General features: G+C 48.4%; 1 protein-coding gene across 4 annotated transcripts; it reads left to right on the top strand.

Moving 5' to 3' along the window:
- TMPRSS9 (transmembrane serine protease 9) lies at positions 1–25,073 on the top strand. 4 transcript variants are annotated; one of them, XM_068173812.1, is made up of 19 exons: positions 4–183; positions 7,890–8,041; positions 9,815–9,942; positions 10,354–10,421; positions 10,853–11,028; positions 12,138–12,179; positions 13,164–13,335; positions 13,552–13,826; positions 14,004–14,140; positions 15,344–15,659; positions 16,476–16,647; positions 18,070–18,341; positions 19,048–19,184; positions 19,675–20,032; positions 20,121–20,237; positions 20,879–21,050; positions 21,362–21,627; positions 22,154–22,290; positions 22,770–25,073. In XM_068173812.1, exons 2-19 carry the CDS (start codon positions 7,918–7,920, stop codon positions 22,929–22,931), a joined length of 3,231 nt encoding a protein of 1,076 aa, XP_068029913.1. In that variant the 5' UTR covers positions 4–183; positions 7,890–7,917; the 3' UTR covers positions 22,932–25,073. The 4 variants fall into 4 exon arrangements, with proteins under 4 accessions (XP_068029914.1, XP_068029915.1, XP_068029912.1 ...); XM_068173814.1 differs by lacking the exon at positions 21,362–21,627 and having other exon boundaries at positions 2–183; XM_068173811.1 differs by lacking the exon at positions 22,770–25,073 and having other exon boundaries at positions 2–183; positions 22,154–22,727.
- The last annotated feature ends 37 nt before the right edge of the window (positions 25,074–25,110 follow it).

Below are 25,110 nucleotides of genomic sequence, written 5' to 3'. Positions count from 1 at the left end.
CAAAGTTCAGTGAAAGCAACAAACCAGCTCTTCAGGCTGAACCGTTCCTGTCTCTCAGCCTGCGCCTTTAAGCTCCGCCGCGAATTCCCCCAGTGCCTCCCACCGCCCCCGCCGGCGCCCCTCAGGCCGGGGCGGGTGAGCTGCCGGGGAAGGCACCTGGCGGCAACGGGAAAAGCAAAGCAGGTGAGTCCCTGCTCCTTCTTAGGAGCCCTTTTTACTTCCTTCAAGGTGCCGGGCTTTCTTGGCTCGGATGGGAAGACAAAAACCTGCACCTGCACCTTTTCCGACAGCTGCACCCACCCCTGGATGCTCCTCGCCCCGCGGTCCCACCGCCCCGCGCGATCCCTCCTGCGTGGCTGGGGCTCGGGCAGCCCTCTTCCTCCTCCTGCTCTTTTTTTCACCTCCTCCTCCTTCTTCACCACCTCCTTCTGTTCTTCCTCATTGCTTCTCCATCAGGGTCAGACAGGTTTGCTGCCTGCACCCGCAGATTTTCAGTGAAGCTGGAGTTTGCTTCTCCACGCTGGATCTTCCCCCATGCTTGGGGAAACCCCTCGTGCTCTGCTGGCTCTGAGGAAACAGCCTGTTTCTGAATTTAATGCCTGTGGGGAAAACAGCTCAACTCACCTTTTATTGAAAGTGGAAAAAAAAAAGATTGAAAGGTGGAAAAAAAACTTCTTCCTTTTAGTCGCTTATGGCTAAGTAGTTTTCCTTATGTAATGCTGGATTGCTTTTTAGTGCTTTTCGATTCCATGTAACTCTAACATGATTCAGTGACCTCTAGACCCTCTTCTCTGAAAGTACTGGTTAAGAGAAATATCTTAGTTACTTAAACACTTTGGAAAACAAATGCAGAGAATGGTCTATATTATTTGAAAGCTGTAGCAAATTAGGAAATATCCTAGAAAGAAAACTCAGGGTACTTCATGGGAAACAAAAAGTGCAACTTTGACCTAAATGCTAAAACAATCAATATTATCAGTGTAGGAAATACAAGAGTGAAACAGCCGTGGCAGCGAGCAGCTTCGACCTAGGCATGGGACAAACTCTTATAAACAACTCCTATGGGCTTATAATAGCACCATCACTTGAGCTTAAATAAATGTTTCTGTAGCTGGATGGTTCTTTGTTCCCACGGTTGAAGGGAAGGCCTTGAGAGTCACGCTGCTTCACACCCACTTGTCTTCCAGCCCTGAGGCTGCCCTGCAAAGAGCTCCAGCACAGCCCCTGATCCTGCCTGAACCTGCTTGAGGGAGGTCCCTGTAAGCGCGGTGTCCAGCCAGGCGACACCGCCCGGTGCGGGAGTGGAGCAGCCGCTGTGTGCCAGCGTCCTGCGGCCTCTGCTCGGGGATGGCCTCCCCAGGCAGGAGGTCTGGCCAAAGCTGTGCATGGGCACACAGCTTCGGCGCTGGAGGTCAGCATGTGGCACTGTCCCGTATCGATACACGGGGAGTTTCACTCTGCGGCCTCTAATTGACTCAGGTGCTGTGAGTGCACTGCTTGACTGATAGCGTTCATCACTTGCTGGTTTCTCTGTGTGAATTCTTCCTTTGAGGGAGCATGCATTGCAGGTAACTGATTTCAGGGTAGCTTGGGGGTTTCATATCTATGAACACTAATGCCTACCTGACAATCAGTAATAACAGCTGAAGCTAGGTAAAAATGTATTTTACACATTTCTTCTAATGTATGTAAGCTGGTAAGAAAGAATAAAATGTGATTATTTGCAAAATGAAGACCTCTGCTTTAGCCCCTGTTCCTCCAAGAGCCTCTTGTCCCAGTATGTCCATCAGCTTCATTGGCACCAAGATTTCTCCCACACCCTCTGCACTGGGCCAGGCAGTGTTCATGGAAGGTGAGTGAATGTCAGTGAAGGAAATGCCATAAGTTAAGCATGTGAGTTTTTCTTGGCCATTCATGAGCTGAAAAGTATCAAATTATATAGTGCTCCTATTGTGGAAAGTAACAGACAAACATGGACTTCCTGGCTTACTGGATACTCCCTATGTGTATTCAGTATTTACTATCTGTACTGAGTTTTCAAGCCAGCACAGTTGTGGGGGGGTAAGGGTGCAAGGCTGCCTTTATTTTATTGTGTAATCCATGGCTACAAGTTTAAGAAGTAATTGCAGGTACAAATCTGCCCAGTACTTTGTTACCAGAGAAAGAGCTCAGGACTGAGTGTCTCCAAGGTGGAAGTGATGTTAGAGCCTTTGTTACCTGTGATAATACAAGCACTGGGGAGCTCAGCTTGTCTGTCATGCCCCAGCTGAGACTGCTGAGCTGGCAGGCAGGGAGAGGATCTTCTTACTTGTAAATTGAGAGACATTTGTAGACCAAGAGGGACAATAAACAAGGCCAGCACAGTGTCATTTGGCTTGCTGGGAGCAGGAATACAGCTGAACCAGATGCATCTCCATGAGTGCTGCAGGTGAACAGGGACTCAGGATCCTCACTGCTCTGAGTAGCAGGGGCTTTCAGATTTGCTTACTTGCATGATCTGGGAGCTTGCAGGGTCAGGGCTTTTCATTCACCTTAATAATAAGAGGTGTCCTCAGCTCAATCTGTACTCTCTTAAGTGACAAGAGTTTCTTTCTGCTTGAAAGTAGGGTTTAGCCTTTTAAATGCAGCACAACCACTTCTAAATGTTAACCTGCAGAGAGATGGGAACATGGATATGCTCAATACATCCATTACAGAAACTGGAGATGGGTTAAAGTAAAAGGATTAGAGAAATGCCGTGTTGGCTGGTCCAGGGAACCGGTGCTGTGGTAGGTGAAGCTCATGTCACACAAAACAAAAGACCACGTAGCCAAGCCTGTGTCTGCTGGTCATGGGAAGGTTTGCCTTTGATGCTGAGAGCTCTGTCCTCTTATCTGTTTGACCAGCTGCTGCTGTCTCTGCATAGGCTTTTTTTTCATGGCATAAGATCATCTCATCAGAAGGTTTAAGGGGAAATATATGGGCTCACCAGGAAGCAACAGTGTTGGGATAAATTCCAACACTCCCTTCTCTGGAGCCCCGCTCAGAGAGTGAGCCATAAGGAGGAACTGGCACACAGTTTTTGGCTTTTCCAGACCAACATGACCTCGCACTGCACCACCACCCACTAGATACCACTGGTTATAAATCCACTCCCCTACAAAAGTATTCTACCGTTCTCAGTACCTGCTGACACAAGTTCTGAGCTTCATTTCAATACAACTACATTCCCAGCTGTAAGGATAAAATCACTGGGCTTGACCCATTTTAACAGAGATATTTGAGGTTGGCTGTTCCCACCACCTTGCTCTGCCAGCAGACCTGTTTGCACACCCACATCTCTTATCTCCTGTGGTCATGCTTCTCATTTCACTTACAGCAAATGAGTGTCTTCTCTCTTGCTCAGGTTCATGGTTTGGTGTCATATATATGTCACCAAAGGTTTATTGTTTTGGCAGCTGTGATTTTGGATGGTGAACCTACCAAGTGAGGCATGTTGGAGTCTGCTTTGTGATTTTGGGGTACCTCCTGGAGAAATATCCTGCTTCTGCTGTATTCCCCCTCTGAAGTGCCACTAGTCTTATCTTGGTGATAAAATCAATAGTCCTTTACTTGCCTTTGGCCACAGACTCATTACTTGCTGAGGCTGCAGGCAGATCTGCTGCTGAGCTTGAGGTCTGCCTTGAGCAAGTGGCTTGTTTTTCATACCTGTGCCATCATTTTGCAAAGGCTCTGTCTGGGTGAAGATTTACAGGTCACAATGGGACAGTTTTACAACCCCTGTGTCTGAAGGCTCAGTAGACACCATATTGCTGTGCTAGAAGCCACACTACCCCGTTATGGGATGAAGCAAATATTCCATTAACACTTGGTTATTCAAATGGTTGCAGTATATTGGCTGCCCTTTATCAACACAGTGTGGGAGAAACCAACCATGCTAGAATACAGAAATGCAGCACAAAGACCCCAGAGCAGCCCATGCCATCAGGGGGGTTGTGTGGGGATGGGGGAGTGGTTTTCTTGCATTGTCCCTTGAGGGACATCAGGGTTTCCTTGCATTTGTTATGTCTAAGTGAAGTTGATTTTTGAACACACCAGTACCACTATTTCTTTCCTGTCTTTCTTTCCTCTGGCCAACAGTTCAGAGCAGGGCACCTCAGCTTGTGTCCCCATGGTCGAGGGCTGCTGGTAGGGGATGGCAGATTGGGAATGAGAGAAGCTGGAGATGAGCAGGAGGAAGCCTGGGGCAGTGCAGTGCAAGACAGGAGTGTACACACTCCTGTTCTGATGGGAGAGAGACTGGAGAAGGCTAGGAAGGCAGAAGAAAAGGTCTCAGGAAGTGAAAACATGAAGGCGAAGACACAGTGAGGTGAAGGAAGAGATGTACCAAGCAGTGGAAGAAAGAAGGCCAGGGTGTGTGGAGGTGAATGAAGAAAACCAGCCACCAGCACAGTACTGGGAGGTCACCACTGTGCTTTAGTCTCAGGAGCTGTGGCATTTTGTAGAAAGACAGTTTCTATCTGAAAACAGGAACCAGCATAATTTGTGCTGGAGACTGGGCCAGTCCTGCAGGTGTGTGTGGGATCACCTGAGCTGGAGGGACGCCTGGCACAGGGAGGCTGGGGCTGTGGCCAGCGCACGGGCAAACAACCAGGGGTGCCTCTCCTGGGGCCCTGCCTTGTCCCTCTGCTGCTCCTGCAGGTGATATTCCCCCAACATGACCATGAGTGTTCTTACACACACTGTGCATGCACAGAGACACACGAAATCTCACACACACTCTCACACACACACACACACACACTCACTCACACACGCACTCACACATATATGTTCACACACACGCTCACATGTTCATACACTCACACACTCACATGTTCACACTCACACACACACACACATGTTCACTCACTCACACAACACACACACACACACACTCACACACACTTGCACACACATGTTCACACACACACACGTTCACACTCTTGCACACACACTCACACACACACACACACACATGTTCACACTCACACACATGTGCTACTTGTCCTCTTTGATGAGAAGAGTGGGTGTTAGTGACAGTTCAGCTAATTGGGTAAAGGAATATTTTTACAATATCGCTTTATATTTTACAATTTCCCTACTTGAACTAGCTGAGAAATAAAAGCCATCTTCCAAGGAAATCCTATGGAATGACTCAAGGCTGCCCTAGAGAAAAATTCAGACTTCTGTGGAGAAAACAAACCCTGGGCTGCCGAACAGCAGCAGAGCAGGGGTGGTAGCCAACTCCCTGCACCGTGGCAGATCCTCAGGGACAACCAGAGATGGTGACAGTCTGCAGGACAGCTCTTGCTGACTCTGCTGCACATCAGACATGCCTTCTCTGCTAAAATGTAACAGTGAAGAGACACCCCACTGGTGTGGGGACTCTCTTAGTCCTGCTGACAAGAGCATCATATTTTATAACCACCCAGAATTTACAAGCTGACTAAAAAACCATAAATGTCCTTTTACTTCTCAGTATTCCTATTGTAAACTCATGACTGTTAATACTCTCCCAATTTCTGCCCCACTAAAACAAAATCTACTTTTCACTCATCTGATTTTATGTCACAATATTTTTCAATGTATATAGCTTCTTGCCACAGATCTCCACTATGCATTTATTGATGATCCTTTTTATCTTTCAGAAAAAAAAAATTGCAATCTCTGTTTTGCTATTGCAAAATGGGCTTTCCATTTACACGTCCTTCTACTTCTTTTTTAACTCACACCACTGACACCAAAAGAAAATAAACTTTCCTTACGCTAAAAGGGAGAGCAAAGACAAGTTTTGATTGTTTTGAGAAGTAGAAAGTTTCTCTAAATAGTCTAATTTCCAGTTAAAATGCCTCTGCAATCACTAATAAAAACTTTTTTCCTAGGGTTCCAAGTACCTTTTATTGTAGTATGACTTTTACATGCAACTAAGATTGTATTGTCAAGAAAAACCCAATAAGCCAGAGCCAGTTTTGACTGAAATCTTTATTTTTTTTTTCCTCAGATGCATCTGTCCTACCTTTGAGGTCCACTGAAGTCCACTGTTGCACTGGTCAGCACACCTGAACTAGATTTCTGAGTGCCCATATTCAGCACACTGCAAGAGGGACAGTGACTCCAAAACCTACCGAGAGAGGGAAGGAGAGATTCCTCATCTGTATGTATTCAGTGTATTCAGGCCACAAGGACCACTGGAAAAAAAGGTTCCCTCTTGTCTCCCCTTAGCCAGGGCTGAATTGTCAAACAGAGATACTGTTAGCAGAACCTGGGGGCCACAGTGCTGATCTGTGTCAGGCTCAGGTACAGCTGAAAAAGAATATTTGGATATCTGCTAGAAAAAAAGAGGCATCTTGGACAGACTCTCCCTTTCTCTCTGTCTGCTGCCTCACAAAGAAGTGACCTTCTAAAATCTCTTATCTAGAAGATTCCGTTTAAAGAGCTGCTGACGCCTCTTGGAAAACACTGAAAAGCTCCTCTGAAACAGGGAGCTGCTTCTCCCTGTGTCCCATTCCTCCCCTCTTCATTTCATTGCTGGATGCATTTACATTAGAAAAGGCTGTTCCTCTGCAGCTTCTCGGAAGTCACAGTCTGATTTACAGTGGTAGGGAATTGCTGCTGTGGCTGCCCAACCTCTCACAGCACAGAGAGGATAGGAAGTGACCACGTGAGGTGTCCCTCAGCAGGACAGACTTTGGAACTGAAGAGGGAAGAGCTGTGTGGGTTTTGTACTCTTGACACTGTCGATACCAAGACAGAGTAAGTTTGAGAGGTGATTGTGCCTTGCCGAGGCTTTTCAGGTGTCTCCTGTAAATCTGAGTTTCCCAGCAGTTAGAGGCTAAGTCCTCAAAAAACTCACTCTGCAGCTGAGGAGCTCTGGACCCTTGACCAAGAGGGCTGGACTTCTGTGGATTTCCACTCTGACCACACAAATTGTCTGAGACTACTTCAACCTGCCAGTTTGAACAGCAGCATTATGCGTCTTCTTCATGCCTATGAGGGAGAAATATTAATACAGTAATTTAATATATTTTAAGACCACAGGAAATCAATGTCCCTCCTTGTCTCATCAGGCTTGTTGCAGATACTAACCTGTCTGAATGATGGTATAACTATGTATATTACAGGCTGGTTTCATTCCTAGTAATTCCCAATTGTTGATGATGTGCAAATAAAGGCCAAATATAGTCTGGCTTGCACTAGCAAGACTGCAGAGGGAAAAAAAAAACCAAAATAGATATTATTTCAATTTTTGGCATTTTTGAATTCACACTTGGAACACAATATCCCATCGGAGCATCTTCAGTGCATTAAAAACATTGACATACTGAAACCAGTCAAGCAAAGGAAAATGGGGAGGTAGAAAAGGTGACATGAAGGGGCTTTGCTTCTGGTGCAGGACCACTTGGGACAAAATACTGGAAGCACCAGTGCTAATGCTGGCCACAGGGAAGGAGAATCTGCTCATCAGGGTAGCAGCAAAGCTGTAAGCAAAGGACATATTAATTACACGTCATTACTAGGCATTGGGAGCTCTCAGCTAAATGTTGTAAAGTGGGGGAAAAAAATCACCCACTGTGATTTTTATAATTCCTCCAGAATTCCTGCAAAAATTGTGGAATAGCATTGGGCTATGTGAAACCTCACCCTGGAATCTGCCTCATGAACAACTGCAGGATGAGGTTTATTACTTAAAGAGTTTTAATCCATATAGCATACACCTTGGGGATATAAGTAGTCTAATGCCAAGACTTCCACAGCCAGGTCGGAATGGCCCAGCAGGAGCAGACAATGATGCTCCTGGGGTAACCTTAGCTGGCATGACAGATTTCATCCCAGTCTTGTCATTTTCCTCCTCTTCTTTTTAATCACAGAGCCCATCTGTAGAGCTGCTCAGAAAGCATGGACCAGATAAAGCCAGGGCAAGGCACCCAGAGGAGGAGACTGGGGGCCTGCTGCTGGAAGGTAACCGCTGCTGCTGCTGTGGCAGGCAGCATAACAGCCCTCTGCCTGGGGATCCTGCTGGGTGAGTGTGCAGCCAGGTACATTATTTCAGTTTATCAGCTCCAAAAGAGAAGTGGTCTGCACTGCTTATAGCAAAAATCCTCCTATTGAGGACAAAATGCAGACACCTTTCTGCATAATGCACAAAAACTACAAGGGCTGTAGTCAGCTCATGTTCTCAATATGTGACTTTGGAGCACTTTATCTTCAGTGTCTCATGACACATGTGCTCTATTCCTTTCCTGCTTGACCAATCTGATGTCCTTCTATGACAAGATGACCTGCCTAGTGGATGAGGGAAAGGGTCCGAATCTGGTCTACCTCAACTTCAGTAAAGCCTTTGACACCATTTCCCATAAACATTTTCTTGGAGAAACTGGCTGCTTATGGCTTGGATGGGTGTGCTCTTTAATGGGTAAAAACTAGCAGGATGACCAGGCCCAGAGAGTTGTAGTGAGTGGAGTCACATCCAGCTGGAGACTGGTGACCAGTGGTGTTCCTCAGGGCCACTTTGAAGCCAGCTCTGTTAAATACCTCTTTCAGTGGGGATCAAGGGCACCCTCAGTCAGTTCACAGACAACCCAGGCTGCGTGATATGTTGATCTGCTGAAGCAATAGTGTAGCCATCAGGATCAGGGCAGTGACTGTCCCTCTGTGCTGGGCGCTGGTGAGGCCCCACCTCAAATCCAGGGTTCAGTTTTAGAATATCTCATGACAAGAAAGACATCGAGGGGCTGGAACATGTCCATAGAAGGGAACAGAGCTGGGCAAGGGGCTGAAGCACCAGAAGCAACTGAGGGAGCTTGGGGGGCTTAGTCTGGAGAAGAGGAGGCTCAGGAGGAACCTTCTGGCTCTGCACAACTCTCTGACAGGAGGGTGCAGCCAGGTGGGAGTCGGGCTGTGCTCCCAGGGAACAAGGATAGGAAAGAGGAAAAGGCTTCAAGGTGGCCCAGGGGAGTTTAAGATTGAACATTGGGAAAATTTGTTTACTGAATGGGCTTTCCAGACCTGGCACAGGTTGCCCAGAGCAGTGGTGGAATCCCCATCCCTGCAAATTAAGCAATTTAAGAAACATGTAGATGTGGCATTAGGGGACATGGGTTAATGGTGGCCTTGGCAGTGCTGGTGAAATGATTGGACTCAATGATCTCAGAGGTCTTTTCCAACCTAACCAATTCCATGATTCTATGATTCTGTCCTGTAGTCTCTCTCAGTGACTTTGAAATATTTTGCACTGTACCTTGCTGCTTCTGCAATTTCCTATCATGACCACTTGCAGCCACTGAGCACTGCCTGTTTTACTGTCCCATTCCAGAGCATGGCCACCATCTCCTTCCCTCTTCCACCTCCCTCCTGCTGCTTCTGCTGCCCTATGGCCAGATGCCACCTCAGGCCAGCACCCCAGTGAGGACCCCAGCATGACATGACTGACACATGCCACCTGTACAGTTACAGTTTCTGAGGTGGCTTCAGTACCCAGCAGAACCTTCCCGAAGCTGTTCCTGCAAGGATAGGGCCAGTCTCAGGTAGCCAGGCTATACCCATCTGTTCATGAATTTCTGTCTCAGGCTTGATAAAAGTCCACTGTTTTCGAGTTCAAACAAGTTCAGTACAAAATGCTGTTACTGCACATCCACAGGGTACCCCCATCCCGTTATGGGGCACCCCCTAGGCAGCTGGGATGCTCAGGGACAGTCAAGCTGCTAAAATCAGGGGGTTTGAAGGACATGATGATATTCATGTTGCAAAGCTGTGAGGAAAGCTGCCTCTGACAGACACCTTCCCTTTCTGGCAGCCTGCCGTTCCACAGAAGAGGCCAGCTTTGAGCACACAGTGGAGCTGCAAGGAATCACATTCAATAGCAGCTTACAGATGGAGAACTCGGACTACTACAGGGTGCTGACACCTGCTCTTGAGAGGCTGGTGAGTTGATCTGGGCCTTCTGGAAAAACGCTTGTGAAATACTCCAGTGGTGGCACCAGCAGAATCTCTATGCCAAGGGCAGGAGAAAAACTAGGAATTCTTAAACATCAGCAGGTTGCACTGTGGGGCTGAACTGCACTTTGAGAGGCCCTGTCAGGGCCCTGAGAGACATTCATGGAGTGGGAAATCTGTGTTCAGGCCTATTCCTTGCATAAAAAAAGATGTATTACCTCATGCCCTAAAAGCCAGGGTGGGAGAAAGTTTACATATGAGCTGGACATGGGTGCTTCGGCTTACAGAGACAAGAGACCATACATCAACAGCTCCACATTCCAGCAAAATCCCAGGCATTATCTATTCCCACCTCCTTGGGGTCCAGTAAGTGTGTGACCATCACTCTTTGCTTTGCAGTTTCTGTCCAGTCTCCAAGACTCCCAGCTAAACTGGAGTTGCACTGGTTGCACCATCCTGGGCTACAGGTGAGTGTAGGCAGACCCTCTGCAGACCCTGCAGCTCATGTTTCAGAGCATTCTGACAAGCCTCACCATGAAGGTGAATTCACACCTGTGCTCTTGTTCAAAGCTAATACAAAGAGAAACTGGTTTTTGGTCAAGGCTGGATTTTCATCTGGGATTGCAACAATGTTCTGGATTTTTTAATTTCAAAATGCAGTCAGAAAGGCAGAGGAAAACAATTTTGTTCAACCACAGCTTTGGGCCAAAGGAAAAAAAAATCAAATGACCACTTCAACCCAGAGCCCATCTCCAGAGAAACCTTAAATTATTAAGAATCAAAATATTAAGAATAAGATTTGTTTCCTTTGAGTTCCCTGTAGACAGCTAGCACAGGAACCTGACCCTTGTACTGATCATGAAGCCAAGGTCTCCCTTAATTCTCTGTCTTGTAGAAGGAATGGAAACTCCAGTGTGATCGTCCATTTGCGCCTCCTCTTCACCCCCCAAGATTCCCAACCCCTGAGCTCTACCTTGGAGGAGGAAGCTTTCAGACATGGGCTGGCGGCTGCCCTGCACAAGCAGGGTTTCTCCTTGGCTGCCTACGGGACCATCTCCTCAGCTTCTCTCGCAGGTATGGCCCTCCTGCCACTGCGGCCAGGCAGGGCAAGGTGCCCTGTACTGGGGCTTCTGCCACCCTGCTGCCACAGCTAAGCCACCATTAGTTTCAGCCACACTGCTGAGGGGTTTTAGCGCTGGATATCCAGTCAAGGCTTCGTGCCCAGCAGCAGTGTTAGAAATTGGAGTGCTGGCAGGCACACAGCAAATTGATAAAATGATCTGCCTGGCTCCCAGCTGCTCCAGCTTCACCAGACAGCAGCAGAAACCAGCCTAGATCTTGTCAGCTTAAGAGACATTTGTGGGGTCCCCAGATACCCCTCCAACATTAATGCTGTCCAACTGCTCTGCACTGCAAGAGCAGGTTGAGGGGCCCACAGCAATGACAGAACCTAAAACATAAATTGCAACTGCTTTGGCTTTTCTTGCAGCACCTGGAAACAGTCTGAGGGACAGGGAATGAAGCTCCAGGAGGTTAATGGCTGGGTTAGCTTTAGGCAGACCTCCAAGCTGTAGCAATAACTACAGCTCAGGTTGCTATTTCTCATAGTTGAATTACTCTCTGAAACCACCTGACAAGAAATTCTCCTTTCCTTCTGTCACTGTGGAGTTGCATGTGACCATAGGACTCCGGGTCCAGGCAATTAAAAAAAACCCATAAGTCTGGGAAACAAGAAGGTGTGGGCTCCTCTGCAGCTACCTCTGCACCCTCTGCCAGATTGGGCAGGATCCCTGGATCTTTGGGAGCCTTGTGCTGCCCGAATGGAAGGTGCTGAGAGTCCCCTTGGCTTTAGGCAAACAGCCTTGCATAGGTTCAGCCCCAGTCTACTCCTGAGAGGCAGCTCTCTGCCACAGCTTTTGGGAATTTCTCTCTGCACGTGGAGTCACCCCAAAGCCTCCAGGGCAGTAGGGTGCTGCTTCTCCCCTGCCTCGTGGCAGAGCAGGGGTCCCCAGCAGGGACCTGGACCCTGACTCACACTGGCCATGGGTGGGCAAAGAGATCACCAGGCAGGAAAGGAAGATGCAGCAAAGCCTGTGGCAGCCCCAGTCCAGGAACACAGCTCCAGGACCTGAGGCTGGGCTGCCCTGCCCTTGCTGATCCTGATTCCTTCCTCTTTGTCCCAGGTCCCAACAAAGTTTCTTCCCACAGACCTGGACTGAAATCAGGTAAGAGCCAGACAGCAGGAAGAATCACCTGCACTCTGCAGCCTCCTTCTCCTCTTCCTCACCAGCAGCCTAGATACAGATACAGGCTTGGGCCCCATCTTGTTCATAGCCTGGTGGCCCAGGGGCCTGCAAGCTCAAAACAAGCTGCAGGTCTGCTCCCAGCACCATCCTGCAGGGACTCTGGGGCAGCCAGGGAGCAGAAGGACAAGGATACAGTGGTTGCCCCCTGGGGAAGCCAGGGGAGGGTTGCTGTGTGGACTGCAGAAGACATGAGTGACTCAAGCCTCACTGTCCCCAGGGAGCTGCCCTTGGGACACAGGCAGTCACTTGCTCCAACATCCAGTATGTGAAAAGAAAGCCCTGAATGTGAGAGCCAAACAGGCTGTGCTGATGCCTCTGATGGAAGGGGCTGTGCTGAATCTCCCACACCAGGTCTCCTGGACATAGAGGCCAGACACAACCCACTGTTGGAGACCTTGACAAGGTGGGGACACCAGTGGCTCTCAGGCACTGAAGATAGCCAAGGATATGACATGAGTTTTCAAGCCAATAGTAAATGGCTGCATTGGGATGAGGGACACTGTGCCCTGGAAACACCTTGGTCCCATCAACTGTGATGGGTTGTGACAAGGTCTACCTTCCTGGTGGGCTGGCACAATGGACAAGAGCCACATGTCCATGAGCTGCTGGAAGCTTATCACAAGGCAGTAGCTAAGGTCATCAAACTAGTCAGGATGCTGCTCTGCAGTTTCTTGCTCTAGAAGAGTTTCAAGGAGGATGCTGTGATGGCCCAGTGCTTTGCAGTGCTCTTCCCAAGCCTGAAGGTTAAAGGCTGTTCTGTGACATCCCAAGTACCACCCTTCTGCTTGAGCATATGCCAACAGCACACACAAAGCTGAAGCAGCTTTTCCCACTTGCCCCAAGAGCATGTTGCTGGAGTGCAGTAGCAGGATCCTGATGCACTGACTTTCTCCTCCCTTTCAGACTGTGGGAGTCGCCCTGCCATGCAGACTGCCAGCAGGATAGTCGGAGGCTCAGAGGCATCCAGAGGGGAGTTCCCATGGCAAGTCAGCCTTCGAGAGAACAATGAGCACTTTTGTGGTGCTGCAATCCTCGCAGAGAAGTGGCTGGTGTCTGCCGCTCACTGCTTTACTGAGTAAGTTTCAGTCACATCACTTTCCACCCTCCATCCCTGTTCCAAAAGCTGCTGTATCTGCTCAAGCTCCCATTGCACCTCTCTGCCCCACCACGGGGAGAATGAGGAGTTTCCATTACTCCTGGAGTGGATGGCAGGATGGGCAGTAGGCAGCTTGGGTTTGCAGGACAATGTTGTGGCTGCAGGCTCACATGGACCCCACTGTCTCCCCCCTAGGTTTCAGGACCCGGCCATGTGGGCAGCTTATACAGGGACCACCTCCCTCAGAGGCTCTGACGGCAGTGCAGTGAAAATGGACATTTCACAGATCATCCCACACCCCTCTTACAATGCTGACACAGCTGACTATGATGTGGCTGTGCTGGAGCTGAAGAAACCTGTGACCTTCACTAAGTACATCCAGCCTGTGTGCCTGCCAGATGCTGGCCATCACTTCCCCACCAGCAAGAAGTGCCTTATCTCTGGCTGGGGCTACCTCAAGGAGGATTTCTGTAAGCAAAGCATGGCAGGCAGCAGAGGAGACATGGTGGGGTGTGAGTGGGGGCAGAAGGCATCAGGGAAGGGAACTCGGACCTTGCTCTGGCCAGCTGAGGTGGGCTGTACCCTGAGCTGCTGATCCTGTGCAGGGCTTCCTGCACTGAGCTCACAATCGTGTCTTTCTCATTCAGTGGTGAAGCCTGAGTTCCTGCAGAAAGCAACAGTGGAGCTCTTAGACCAGAACCTATGTTCCAGTCTCTACAGCCATGTCCTCACAGACAGGATGATGTGTGCTGGCTACCTGGAGGGGAAAGTTGACTCCTGCCAGGTAAGCTTTGCCCAGAGAAGATAGCACACCTGCCCACATAAGGCTTTTCCCTCCCAGTATGCACCAAGTGACACTTCAAGAAGCAGAACTGACACTATGGTCACTGTTTTCCATTGAGGTTTGAGGCCCTGCCTTGGACCCAAGCACAGATCAGTGGCTGCAGAAGACACAAATGAGGATATGTTCTCTACTGCTTAAAGCAGGGCACTGTTTAAGGGGCTCTTTCAGCTAACTACTTTTCTCATCTTCCTGAGCTGTCATCAGATCTGGCCCTACCAATATTCCACACAGGTCTTCAGATAAAAATCCAGATGGGCAAAGGGCAGCAGTGGAAACTAAAACATACACAACAGGTTTTGGTGAACAACAGAGTGGTTTTTTAGTTAGCCTTTATCCATCCTGGAACTGCAAGTGGTCAGCTGGAAACAGGCCTGCCTTTGATAGTATGGAGAGAGGAGAACTGTGATGCTGGAGGAGGACTGTGATTTCCAGGTCTGTCTCTGTGGTTTAGCAGGAACATTCAAACCAACAGAAACCAGCTAAACAAATCTGCGCTTTTCTGGTGGTAGTGCTTCATATTTCTGCACCAAATACAGCACAAACACCAGAGAAGAGGCCAAGAATTGAAGATTCAAGATTGGGTGATGAACGTGACTCATCTGGTTATTGATTACTGATCTAGAGCAATCTCATCCCCAGAAGGCTTTACCAGCTTCACAGACAACACATGTCCATCATAATAGTCACAGGGCCCCACAAGAACCAAGAACTGACCAGGGAACCACAGGCCAAATCAAGAAAACCTGATGCAAATATTAATGTGGTCTCCCTGGTTTGTGTATCAGGTAATGAACACTCATCATCTGGCTGTGTACAGGCTGCTAGGATTAACCTTTATGAGGTTTAACAAATTATTAAAGCAGTAGAAATGTTTAATCCTAGATTTTACAGATTGTGTCCTTTGTTCTTCTGGCATATAAAGGGCACAAGGCTTCTGTGTAATAGCAGGACAGTGTGCCCACATGGAGAAACACCCAAAGGCCAGCACAGAGATGCTCCACTCATCACTAGGCTGGAGCAAATATGAAGTGAGTTAGGATACACAGGGACAGAGATACCCCAGCTGGTAGAGGGAGGCTGAGGGTGGCCAGGGCAAGCTCAGTGAATCCCCAGGGAGAGCTCATCATCTGTTTTCTCTTGCAGGGTGACTCTGGTGGGCCTCTAGTTTGCCAAGAACCATCTGGCAGGTTTTTTCTGGCGGGAATTGTGAGTTGGGGTATTGGATGTGCTGAAGCCAGGCGGCCTGGGGTTTACACACGTGTTACCAAACTCAGAGACTGGATCTTGGATGCTATTTCAGCCTTCCCTACCTCCACAGCCCGTACTGTTCCTCCAGTGCACTTCAGGACTAGCAGTAACATGGTCAGTGCTGAAGAGGTCAACACCACCACCGGAGCAACCCCGACCACCTTACCAGCCCCAGCTGGCAGCAGGCCAGTGACTGCAGTAGGACCACAAGGTATGAGCACCCACAGCTGGCGCACCTTGGCAGGCAGACTGGCAGGTACAGGTCCTAACATCAGGTTCATCCCTCTGCTGACCTAAGCTGGCCTTTTGTAGGGTGAGCCACACAACTTTGCTGAAGTGCTAAGGCACAAATGACACTATATGGCTGCCTTGGCTCAGTCCAGAACAATCTGGCAAAGTCACTCAGTACCTCTGCAGTTCCATGCGCTCCTTTGCTTTTGTGACTGTGTAATCTTGCTGTGTAACTGGTCTGCTCTGGCGGGCCCAGAACAGGTCACTAAAGCATAGCAGCATCTGACAGTATTTAACCTGTTGATCACTTACTTTTGCTGGCCATCTAAGGAGCTCCCAGCAGTTCAGAACTGATGGCTGCCCCTTCACAGCAGCCATGCTCCCTGAAGGGAAGGAGGGCAAGTGTCTGCAGGATGACCTTTCCACTCCAAGGAGCGCTCCCAGCAGCTTTGCAAGGAGATGCAAATGAAGGGTATTTTTCTAAATCTAGAATAAACTTTTTATCTGGAATGGCAAGGCTAAGAGGCATGGAGCTATTGATTACTCTGCCTTCAAGAAAGGCCCAGGATTCACAACTTGTCAAGAGCAAGATGCAGAACAGCAGTTTATGTGAAAGTCCAGCTGAACATGGCCACCATCAGGCACTGCCACTATCAGCCAGCAGGGCTTGGGTAGATACCTTACACCTCAGGCCTAACCTGTCCCTGCTAAGACTTACTGGTTAGAGAGAGCAAAGTCTTTCCTTGCTTGTCTTCTGCTAGGAATACTCACAAGTCATGCTTTGACTTTTGTTCAGAGTGTGGAGGACGACCCGGGTTCTCTAAACCCAGCAAGATTGTGGGAGGAACAGATGCTTCCAGAGGAGAGATCCCTTGGCAAGTCAGCCTGAAAGAAGACTCCAGACATTTCTGTGGAGCCACCATCATTGGGGACCGCTGGCTGCTGTCAGCAGCTCACTGCTTCAATGAGTAAGAGCCCATCCCTGTCCCTGCTCCAGCTTACCTGCCCACTGGCACAGAGCTGTGCAACCAAATCCAGTGTGGCACTGGAGTCAAGAAATGGAAATCAAGAATGCATGTTGGACATTAATTTTTGCTATAACTAGACATTCATAGCAAAAATAGGTTTGTGGGGAGGTTGGAATGAGGCAGAGAAAGGTTAAAGCAGCCTGATCAGGGAGAAAGTACAACATATTTAAGAGGAGCGAAAGAAAGTGCCACAAGAGAGTTTCTTTAATAAACTTAACCTTAAAAAATTGTCTGTAATATGTGAAATAGAGACACATGGTCAGCTGGTAAAAGGAAAATGCTCAGTTCAATCCTGCATAGTTCTGTTAAACAGCAATAACCCAAGCCTAGGTTTATAAGTAGCTTAAAGAAGTGAGTAGCAAGAAGATAATGCTTGTCAAGAATAAATTCCTGAAAGCAGAAAAGGTGGGTTACTAACTCTGAAGGATTTTAAGACAACCTCATGCATTAAACAGCTGAGCAATAAAGGAGCAAGTGAAATGCAAGGTAGGCAAGTGTGAAATGAGGTACACAGCAAAACCAGCAGTGCTGTCTGTCTGTGAATGAGGATGAGTCTCCATCAGCTGTTGCAATTAAAAACAAGAGGTCAGAAACATGTGGATATTGCCCTGACAGCAGTGGTCCTGTGGCATGGGCAGTGAATGAGCACAGGAATGCAGTAAAAAACAAGGGAGATGAGCAGGATGTTGCCTGTAATGCACAGCACACCAACTGTTCCAACATCACAGGGAGGGCAAGAGTAACACTGTGTGAATGTGTACACAAGGCTCAGGGGTGAGCAGGGTGTGGAGCAGCATCATAACAAGCACAACAAAATAGAACAAACTAGACCTAGGAAAAAAAAAAACAACTAATGGGAAGGCAGTGTTTGATGGGACTGTACAATAATGAAGGGTACAAAGTGTTTAGGGAATGTCTTTTGACTGTCTTTTTAAGATACCAAATAATCACCAAAAGTAGGAAGAAAACAAAAGGAAGCAGTTTTTAAAACAAATGTCATTAAGCTGAATATTAAAAATTCACCTGGGGTTAAAAAAAAAAAAATAAAACACAACTTTAGGAAAATCCAAATAAAACAAAAAAATCCAGCAAGACCTACTGAATACAGAGACACCACCTGTGTGCTAGAACACTCCTGAAATCACAAATTTCCGGAGGTGAAGAGAGGATTATTATTATATGTTTATTTGATCTTCAGGTAATATCCAACAGGTGCCACTGCTGGAAACAGTTCTTTGGGCCTGACTTAGCAGGGTTGCTCTGCTGCATGCTGATCATGTAAAGCTGTCTGTAATTTCAATGTCAGAATTCATGCCAGGGATAAGTGTGTGAGTATGCACATTTAGGTTTATGTATTTGCAGGACAATGCCAGAAGAGATTGAAGCCTATGTGGGAACAACATCAATAAATGGAACAGACGAGAATGCAGTGAAAGTCAATGTAACAAGAGTGATCCCACATCCCCTCTTCAACCCCATGATTCTGGACTTTGATATTGCTGTACTTGAACTAGCAAGACCTCTTGTCTTCAACAAATACATACAGCCCGTGTGCCTCCCACTTGCCATGCAGAAGTTTCCTGTTGGCAAGAAATGCCTCATTTCTGGATGGGGTGACCTCCAGGAAGGGAACGGTAAGCAGTAATGCATTAGCTGCTGATTTGCCTTGGAGCAGTGATACCCTGAGCAGCACAGCCCGTGCCACTGTGACCCACAGTCCTGGGAATGTATAGAACAGGGGTCAGTAACAGGGACAGTCAGGAACTGACAGAAACACAAGAATAAGCAAGAATAAAGGCACACAGAGCACTACCTTAAGCCACAGTTACATAGGAGTCACCAGCAAAGAAGAAAATGGAGAGAGCAGCTTGGTGGGAACCAGGAGAAACCTGCTGGACTGTCCTCAGTAGCTCTACCGTGCTAAGCAAGTGGCAGGCGCTTGCCTCAGAGCCTGCTGCAGCTCTGGCAGGATGGTATGTCAGCCACAGCAGCTACTCTCAGTCACAGAGATGTTCCAAGCAATGAGCATAAGCAAAGATCCCACTACAGGGAGAAGGCCTGAGAGTGGCACATGTGATACCAAAGTCCAGCTGACAAGAAGCCCACAAACTCTCACAAGCATGGGACACAAACTGTGTGCAGAATCCTTAGCACAGACACGAAACTGCACCCTGAGGGGAGCCACAAGCTTCAGGGCTGCAGAGAAAACAGGTTATACAGGACTTAATTCCCATGTGAGATTACAGCCTGTTTTTCCAAAATATGTGTTGAGTCAGTCTAAAAGCCATTAGCTAGCTCCTTCTCTCTGCTGCAGTCACTAATTCTGTGGTTTTCATGCAGACACCAAGCCCGAGATCCTGCAGAAGGCATCTGTGGGCATCATAGAACAGAACACCTGCAACTTTCTCTACAACTTCTCCCTCACTGACCGAATGATCTGTGCTGGCTTCATAGAGGGGATGGTAGACTCATGCCAGGTAAAAGTGTGGGATTTCTCTACTCTGTAGATTGTTCTAGAAAGCTGGGCTAACTCTGCCTTCAGCAGATCCTTGTGAAATATTTACTCAGCTGCTGTAATACAGCTGTGTAATTCACATGTACTTGAGGACAAAAAACCCCAGCCCACTACTTTAGAGATTTAGAGAAGTAAATAAAGCTCCACCAAGTTGAGAATTACTTAAACCAACATCTCACCACTCTGTCTGACAAATCCTGGATGAAGCAGGTCTCCTCCTCTGGCAGTGAGTCAGTGGCAGTTGGTGGCAGCTGTGAAAAGGTGCTGACAGGAGCCAGGTTGAGCCACTGACCCTAACTTCAACTTCTCCACACTCATGCCCTGCATACACACTGCATGACAGCAGACAGGCCCACAAGGCTGGAGAAAGAAGAGTTGGGGGTAGTTAAGTCCTTCTGGTGTGTCTGAGGGGCAGACCTGATTGGACTGAGCAGCCATTGCTTCTTCTGCAGGGAGATTCAGGTGGGCCCTTGGCCTGTGAGATGACCCCGGGAGTGTTTTACCTTGCTGGCATCGTGAGCTGGGGATTTGGTTGTGCCCAGGCTATGAGACCTGGTGTGTATTCCAGAATTACCAAACTCACAGACTGGATCCTGGACACCATCTCCCAGTTGCCCAGTGGTGGCACAAGCATCCCTCCCAATTCAGCCATCCCTAGAACTTCCACCACAGCCATTTTTATCCAGCCCAGCACAGTGGCTGCAGGTCCAGCCAGCAGAACCACCCTGGGGACAAAGATGAGTACAAACATGAGTGAAACCTCCACAGCTCTGAGAACGACCGAGACTGCCAAGCCTACCCAAACCCCAGGTAAAACTGATAACTGATGCACTGACATGTTAGCAGGAGGCCTCCAGCATAGAGGGTACTGAGCAGGTCATGGGTTATTGCCTTCCAGTGGTGCCTTGTACCAGCCTCACTTTCAAGTGTTCCAGCAAGGTGTGTATTGGAAAAGAAAATCCTGAATGTGATGGTGTTATGGACTGCAGCAACGGCTTCGATGAGCACAACTGTGGTGAGTTCTCCTCTGTAGCCCATGGCTGCTGCCAGCTATGCTCTACCACTCCCAACTCCACAGTGGTACCCACCATATTCACACTGGCTCTCCTCGTCCCAGACACGGAGGCCTAGGCCAGCCCACTGAGGTCCAGATCGTACTTGCTCTGCCAGACCCTAAAACAAGATAAAGCTGGATGAGCTGGATCCAAATTTACTGCCAGAAAGTGCGGCCTCTTCTACTCTGCTACAGACATTAGAACCCATTTCCCAGCACACAGGCCTTCTGGCCAGTCAGTCTGGTAGCACAAGGTGGCAAGACAGCTCTGCACAACATGGCAGCCCAGAAAGCGTCTTGGCATCCCTGGAACTGCACTTCGGGCTGCACATTTTTTGCCATTTGATAGCTGAGCCAGTCCATCCAAATACCCGCTCCTTGTATACCACATCCCTGGAAGGTGTGATCTGTGATAACAAGTCTGCAAAATATACCTTGTCCATTAAGCCTTGCCTCAGCTGAGTGAACTGAATTCATCACATCCTACTGTCCTGTACATGCTCCCCCAGAAGGCTGTCCCACAGCACAGGTTAGGGAAGGCAGGAAGTCATTAATTTCATTCATGGTTACTTTAAACCATTGTGCTTCTTCCTGTGTTCCAGACTGTGGCTCAACAACTGCTCTGGTCTTTAGCAAGATCGTGGGTGGCAGCAGTGCAGCTCGAGGAGAATGGCCCTGGCAAGTCAGTCTCTGGCTTCGGCGGAAGGAGCACAAGTGTGGGGCTGTCCTCATTGCTGATCGGTGGCTGCTTTCTGCAGCTCACTGCTTTGACATGTAAGTCTGAGATAAGCTAGTTAAGTCAGCTGGTTCTTGCCTCAGTCCCATCAGCCAACCTGCCCTTCCTCTCCCTCGTGGTCCAGCACCTGGCTGGCATGCTATACCCCACAGGAAGCACACACCCCCCATCAGAGAAATGCCCCTACAGGTAAGTGTGGAAAGGAATGGGTGGAACAAAGCCTGAGTACACCCACTGTTCTGGAGACAGGGGTCCTGACCTCCCAAGGTGTGGCCAGCCCTGCAAGTGGAGGAATGGCCCTCCTTTTGAGGCTATGCTCCTAACAGCCAGGTTTGCTGTCTTTCTGCAGTTACAGTGACCCCAAAATGTGGGTGGCCTTTCTAGGAACACCCTTCCTGAGTGGCATCGATGGCAAAATGGAGAAAATATTTCGTATCTACAAACACCCTTTTTACAACGTCTACAGCCTAGACTATGATGTGGCACTACTGGAACTGAGCACACCTGTCACGTTCAGCAGCACCATCAGACCTATATGTCTCCCAGACAATTCTCACATCTTCCATGAAGGGGCCAGATGCTTCATCACAGGCTGGGGCTCCACAAAGGAAGGAGGTACTGCCTAAGAGGGCCCTCCCACAACCATGATGGCCAAGCTCAATGGTTGGCCACCTACACTGCAACACTGCAAGCCCAAACATCTAAGTTCCCACACCATTATCCCAAGCACTCCCATCCTAGGCCATATGCTGCAGAGGATACCAAGCTGGGCAAGGCCTGGTGTCACCATAATTTCCTCCCCAGCTACCATGCGCACTACTCCTCCATTTTATCACACCTCTTCCCTCCTGAAGCTTTCCCAAGCTTTCTACATGCTCTCCACCCCCACAGCAGCTGCTCCAGCTGTGCTCCTCCAGTACAAGGACCAACCCGATATCATTTGTGTCTGGTCAGCCAAGCTGCCTGACAAACTATACACCCAAGGGACCTTCCAGAGTTTGCTCTGCTGAACCAGGTGACTCACTTTCCCACAGCAGGTCTCTCCCTCTGGCAAGCAAGTAAGGCTGCAGAGACCCCACTTCACATGCTCCTGTTTCTCATGTGCTCTTTACCCAGCTAACAGCAATACTTGTCTCCTCAGGTCTCATGTCAAAGCACCTGCAAAAAGCAGCAGTGAACATGATCGGAGACCAGGCCTGCAAAAAGTTCTACCCTGTCCAGATCAGCAGCAGGATGCTGTGTGCTGGTTTCCCACAGGGCACCGTCGACAGCTGCTCAGTGAGTGCAAGAGCAGCAAATGCTGTGGCTGGGACAGAGCAAATTCATGCCAAATCTGTAGACTATATTCTCTCAGGAGGGCCCTGCCCTGCCTCCCGTAGCTCAGATGTCTGTCCATCCATCAACTGGCTGCTGCTTTTATCCACGTCCATCCTTGCATACACCTCATGCTGTGTATGCCCCACCATCCTGTGACAGGTCAGGGAAATACACAGAAGTAATGCTAAGCAAGAGACCACATAGAGCCTCTTCCATGACCCTACTGTACCTCTAAACACACTCTTCTATGTTCCAGAACACCAGGTTCAGATTGTTCATGCAGGTACATCACTGAGCAGTCCTCCAGCTTGGAATGGAGCTCCTGGGGAAGTGGGGAACAGGACAGCAAATGCCCATACCCCAGAGAGAAAGAACATTTCACAGCTGGGGGAGCTGCACTGCTTGTGGCTTGATACTGGATCCTTTTCCTCTCTCTGCAGGGCGATGCAGGTGGGCCCCTGGCATGTAAAGAACCTTCAGGGAAGTGGTTTCTAGCAGGAATCACAAGCTGGGGCTACGGCTGTGCCAGGCCATACTTCCCTGGTGTCTACACCAAAGTCACAGCTGTCCAAGGCTGGATTGTGCAGAACCTCAAGCTCTGAAACTGCATTTCACCACTCAGGGAAGGCAACGAAGGAGAGGAATAACTGCCAGAGGATGCACTAACCCCTCAGCTACTGTACATTTTTCTGATGTTGCAAAGGGGTGAAGACAGCCTTGCAGGTATTGAGCAAATGCCAGTGTTGTGTGACCTGCTGGTTGTTACACCAAGGCATTTGATAACTGCTTTGCATAGAAGGGTACAAATCCTAAACCTTTTCTATAAATAAAGCCTGTCCCATCTTAAGACCTGGCCAAACACACTGTGCATTAAAACATTACCTTCCTAGTTGGATGGGTGCTGGAAACATCTGCCAAAGATTCATGGAGTTTGGCTGACCTCTGCCTATGAGCTGTCATCCCATGACCAAGCCAACAGACTTGTGACCTTTGCCCAGCCCAAAGTTATGCCCTTGCAGAAGCTTCAGACCTCACTGACTTGATGGAGCTGTTGTGCTGTGCAGTGGCTTTTGCGAAGGGTGTGATGCTGTTTCCAATTAGTGTGTGGTACTGGAGAGCTCGGTGATGACCTCCTGGCTAACCATTTGATCCTAAGAGAATGCAGGACTAAAATACTTGGGAGTTCAGACTGCACAAACCCTGATCTGTACTAGAGTATAAGGAGGGGCTTTTCACACACCCCCCCACACCTCCTTCTGCATTAGGTAACAGGTGATTAAACTGGCAAAGATTAAGGAATGGCCACACAGACCACTGTCTGGCTAAGCAAGGTGGGAAAAATTTAAAGTGATGAGATAGCAGTGCAAAGTACACTTGTCAGGTCCTACCATCCAGGATAAGACACATAGACAAATTTGTTCACAAGCAAAGAAGCGCAGCAGAGCTCATGTGCCGAGTCTTGGGCAAAGCAGACTTAGACATATCCTCATCGACTCAGCCACCAAAACTGAACAGCTGCTTGTACCCCAAACCCCTTCCTCATTTTTGGTGCTTCAAGTTCTGTATCTGGGCCTAACAAGAGATTTCCTCCATCCCAACCCAGCTGGCAGCAAGATCTGCAACTTTCTGAGACAGAGCACCAGCTAGGTGGGAGACCTGGCTTCCAGGCATGGCTCAGCTCCAGATGGGTTCAGATTCATGGTGAGAACACCTGTGGGATGCTCCCATGAATGAAACGGGACTGCTGCACAGCCAGTACCACAGAATTCATACAGCCTTAAAGAAAAGTAAAAAGCTCCCTAAGCAAACATGTCTGAAAGCACTTTATTTTCAAGTAGTCATTCTTACAGTCTAGAAAGGAAACTCCAGTTTCAGTAAGTCCAAATACCCAAATACATCCTCATAGTATACCTGGTGTGAGAACACTTTAGGTTCTACCACATCCCAGTGAATGTCCTAGCAGGTACAGAGATGTAATTCTTCCAGTCTGTCTCTGTGTCCAGCAAACCATGAAATCTTTTATAAAATACAGAAGAGCTTCAAAAGAAAGGATTAAAAAAAAAAAAAAAAAACCTCACTACAAGGGCACTGTTGATCTCTAACACTCTCCTCTTCCAGCTGTTGTAAGCACTGCTGACCACACAGCATGAACCCACTTTTTCAGGAGCAGTGTGGAAGCACACAAATAGATTTGTGCTCCAAAGCAGACCGACATTCTCTGTTGCAGACATGCTCCTCCATCAAAAAAATTATGCTTAGGATATAGGCTCCAAGATGGAATATCTGTGCCAGAGCCAAACCAGAAACGACAGAGTATCACAGCCACACAATACACTTTATTCTATAAAGAAAAGAACCTTAGTACTTCCCAACCCTGCATCCCTAGCTGTGCTCATACAACTATTTGTAAGGCTGTCCTGCTCCCCAACACTGTGCTTGAGCTGAGTCAAAGCCTATGAGCCCAAGGACAGCCCCACAAAGTGCTATACAGATCTAAGCGATGAAACAGCCAAGGTGGCATGTGGACAGTCTTCTGGCAGTTTTTCCACTAATGAAAAGGGACAGAGTAACAACCTTATGGAATCCCAAGCAAGGGTACTGTGTTGCTGGCTTGGCTTGGCCCCTGTTTTCCACAGAAGGCTCCTAGCCTGTCACAGGTCTTTCAGCAGGGATTTATCAATTGATATAATGCCTTGGGCTAGTCTGGACACTTAGGAAGGACAAGAAGTAAACCAAGCAGCTCAGGGAATAAAAAAGAAAATCGCTCTCTCCTGAAGCTGG

This window comes from Anomalospiza imberbis, chromosome 27 (genome assembly GCF_031753505.1).
Source record: "Anomalospiza imberbis isolate Cuckoo-Finch-1a 21T00152 chromosome 27, ASM3175350v1, whole genome shotgun sequence".
Classification (NCBI taxonomy): Eukaryota; Metazoa; Chordata; class Aves; order Passeriformes; family Viduidae; genus Anomalospiza; species Anomalospiza imberbis.
Note: the sequence above shows the minus strand (reverse complement) of the source record. Positions and strands in the feature narration are given on the sequence as shown.

Bases quoted from the DNA above. Each gene is read 5' to 3' on its own strand.
- TMPRSS9 (XM_068173811.1), top strand. From the start codon at position 7,918: ATGGACCAGATAAAGCCAGGGCAAGGCACCCAGAGGAGGAGACTGGGG. The intron at 9,943-10,353 runs GTGAGTTGATCT...TTTGCTTTGCAG, and splicing joins CACCTGCTCTTGAGAGGCTG to TTTCTGTCCAGTCTCCAAGA. The intron at 10,422-10,852 runs GTGAGTGTAGGC...GTCTTGTAGAAG, and splicing joins TGCACCATCCTGGGCTACAG to GAATGGAAACTCCAGTGTGA.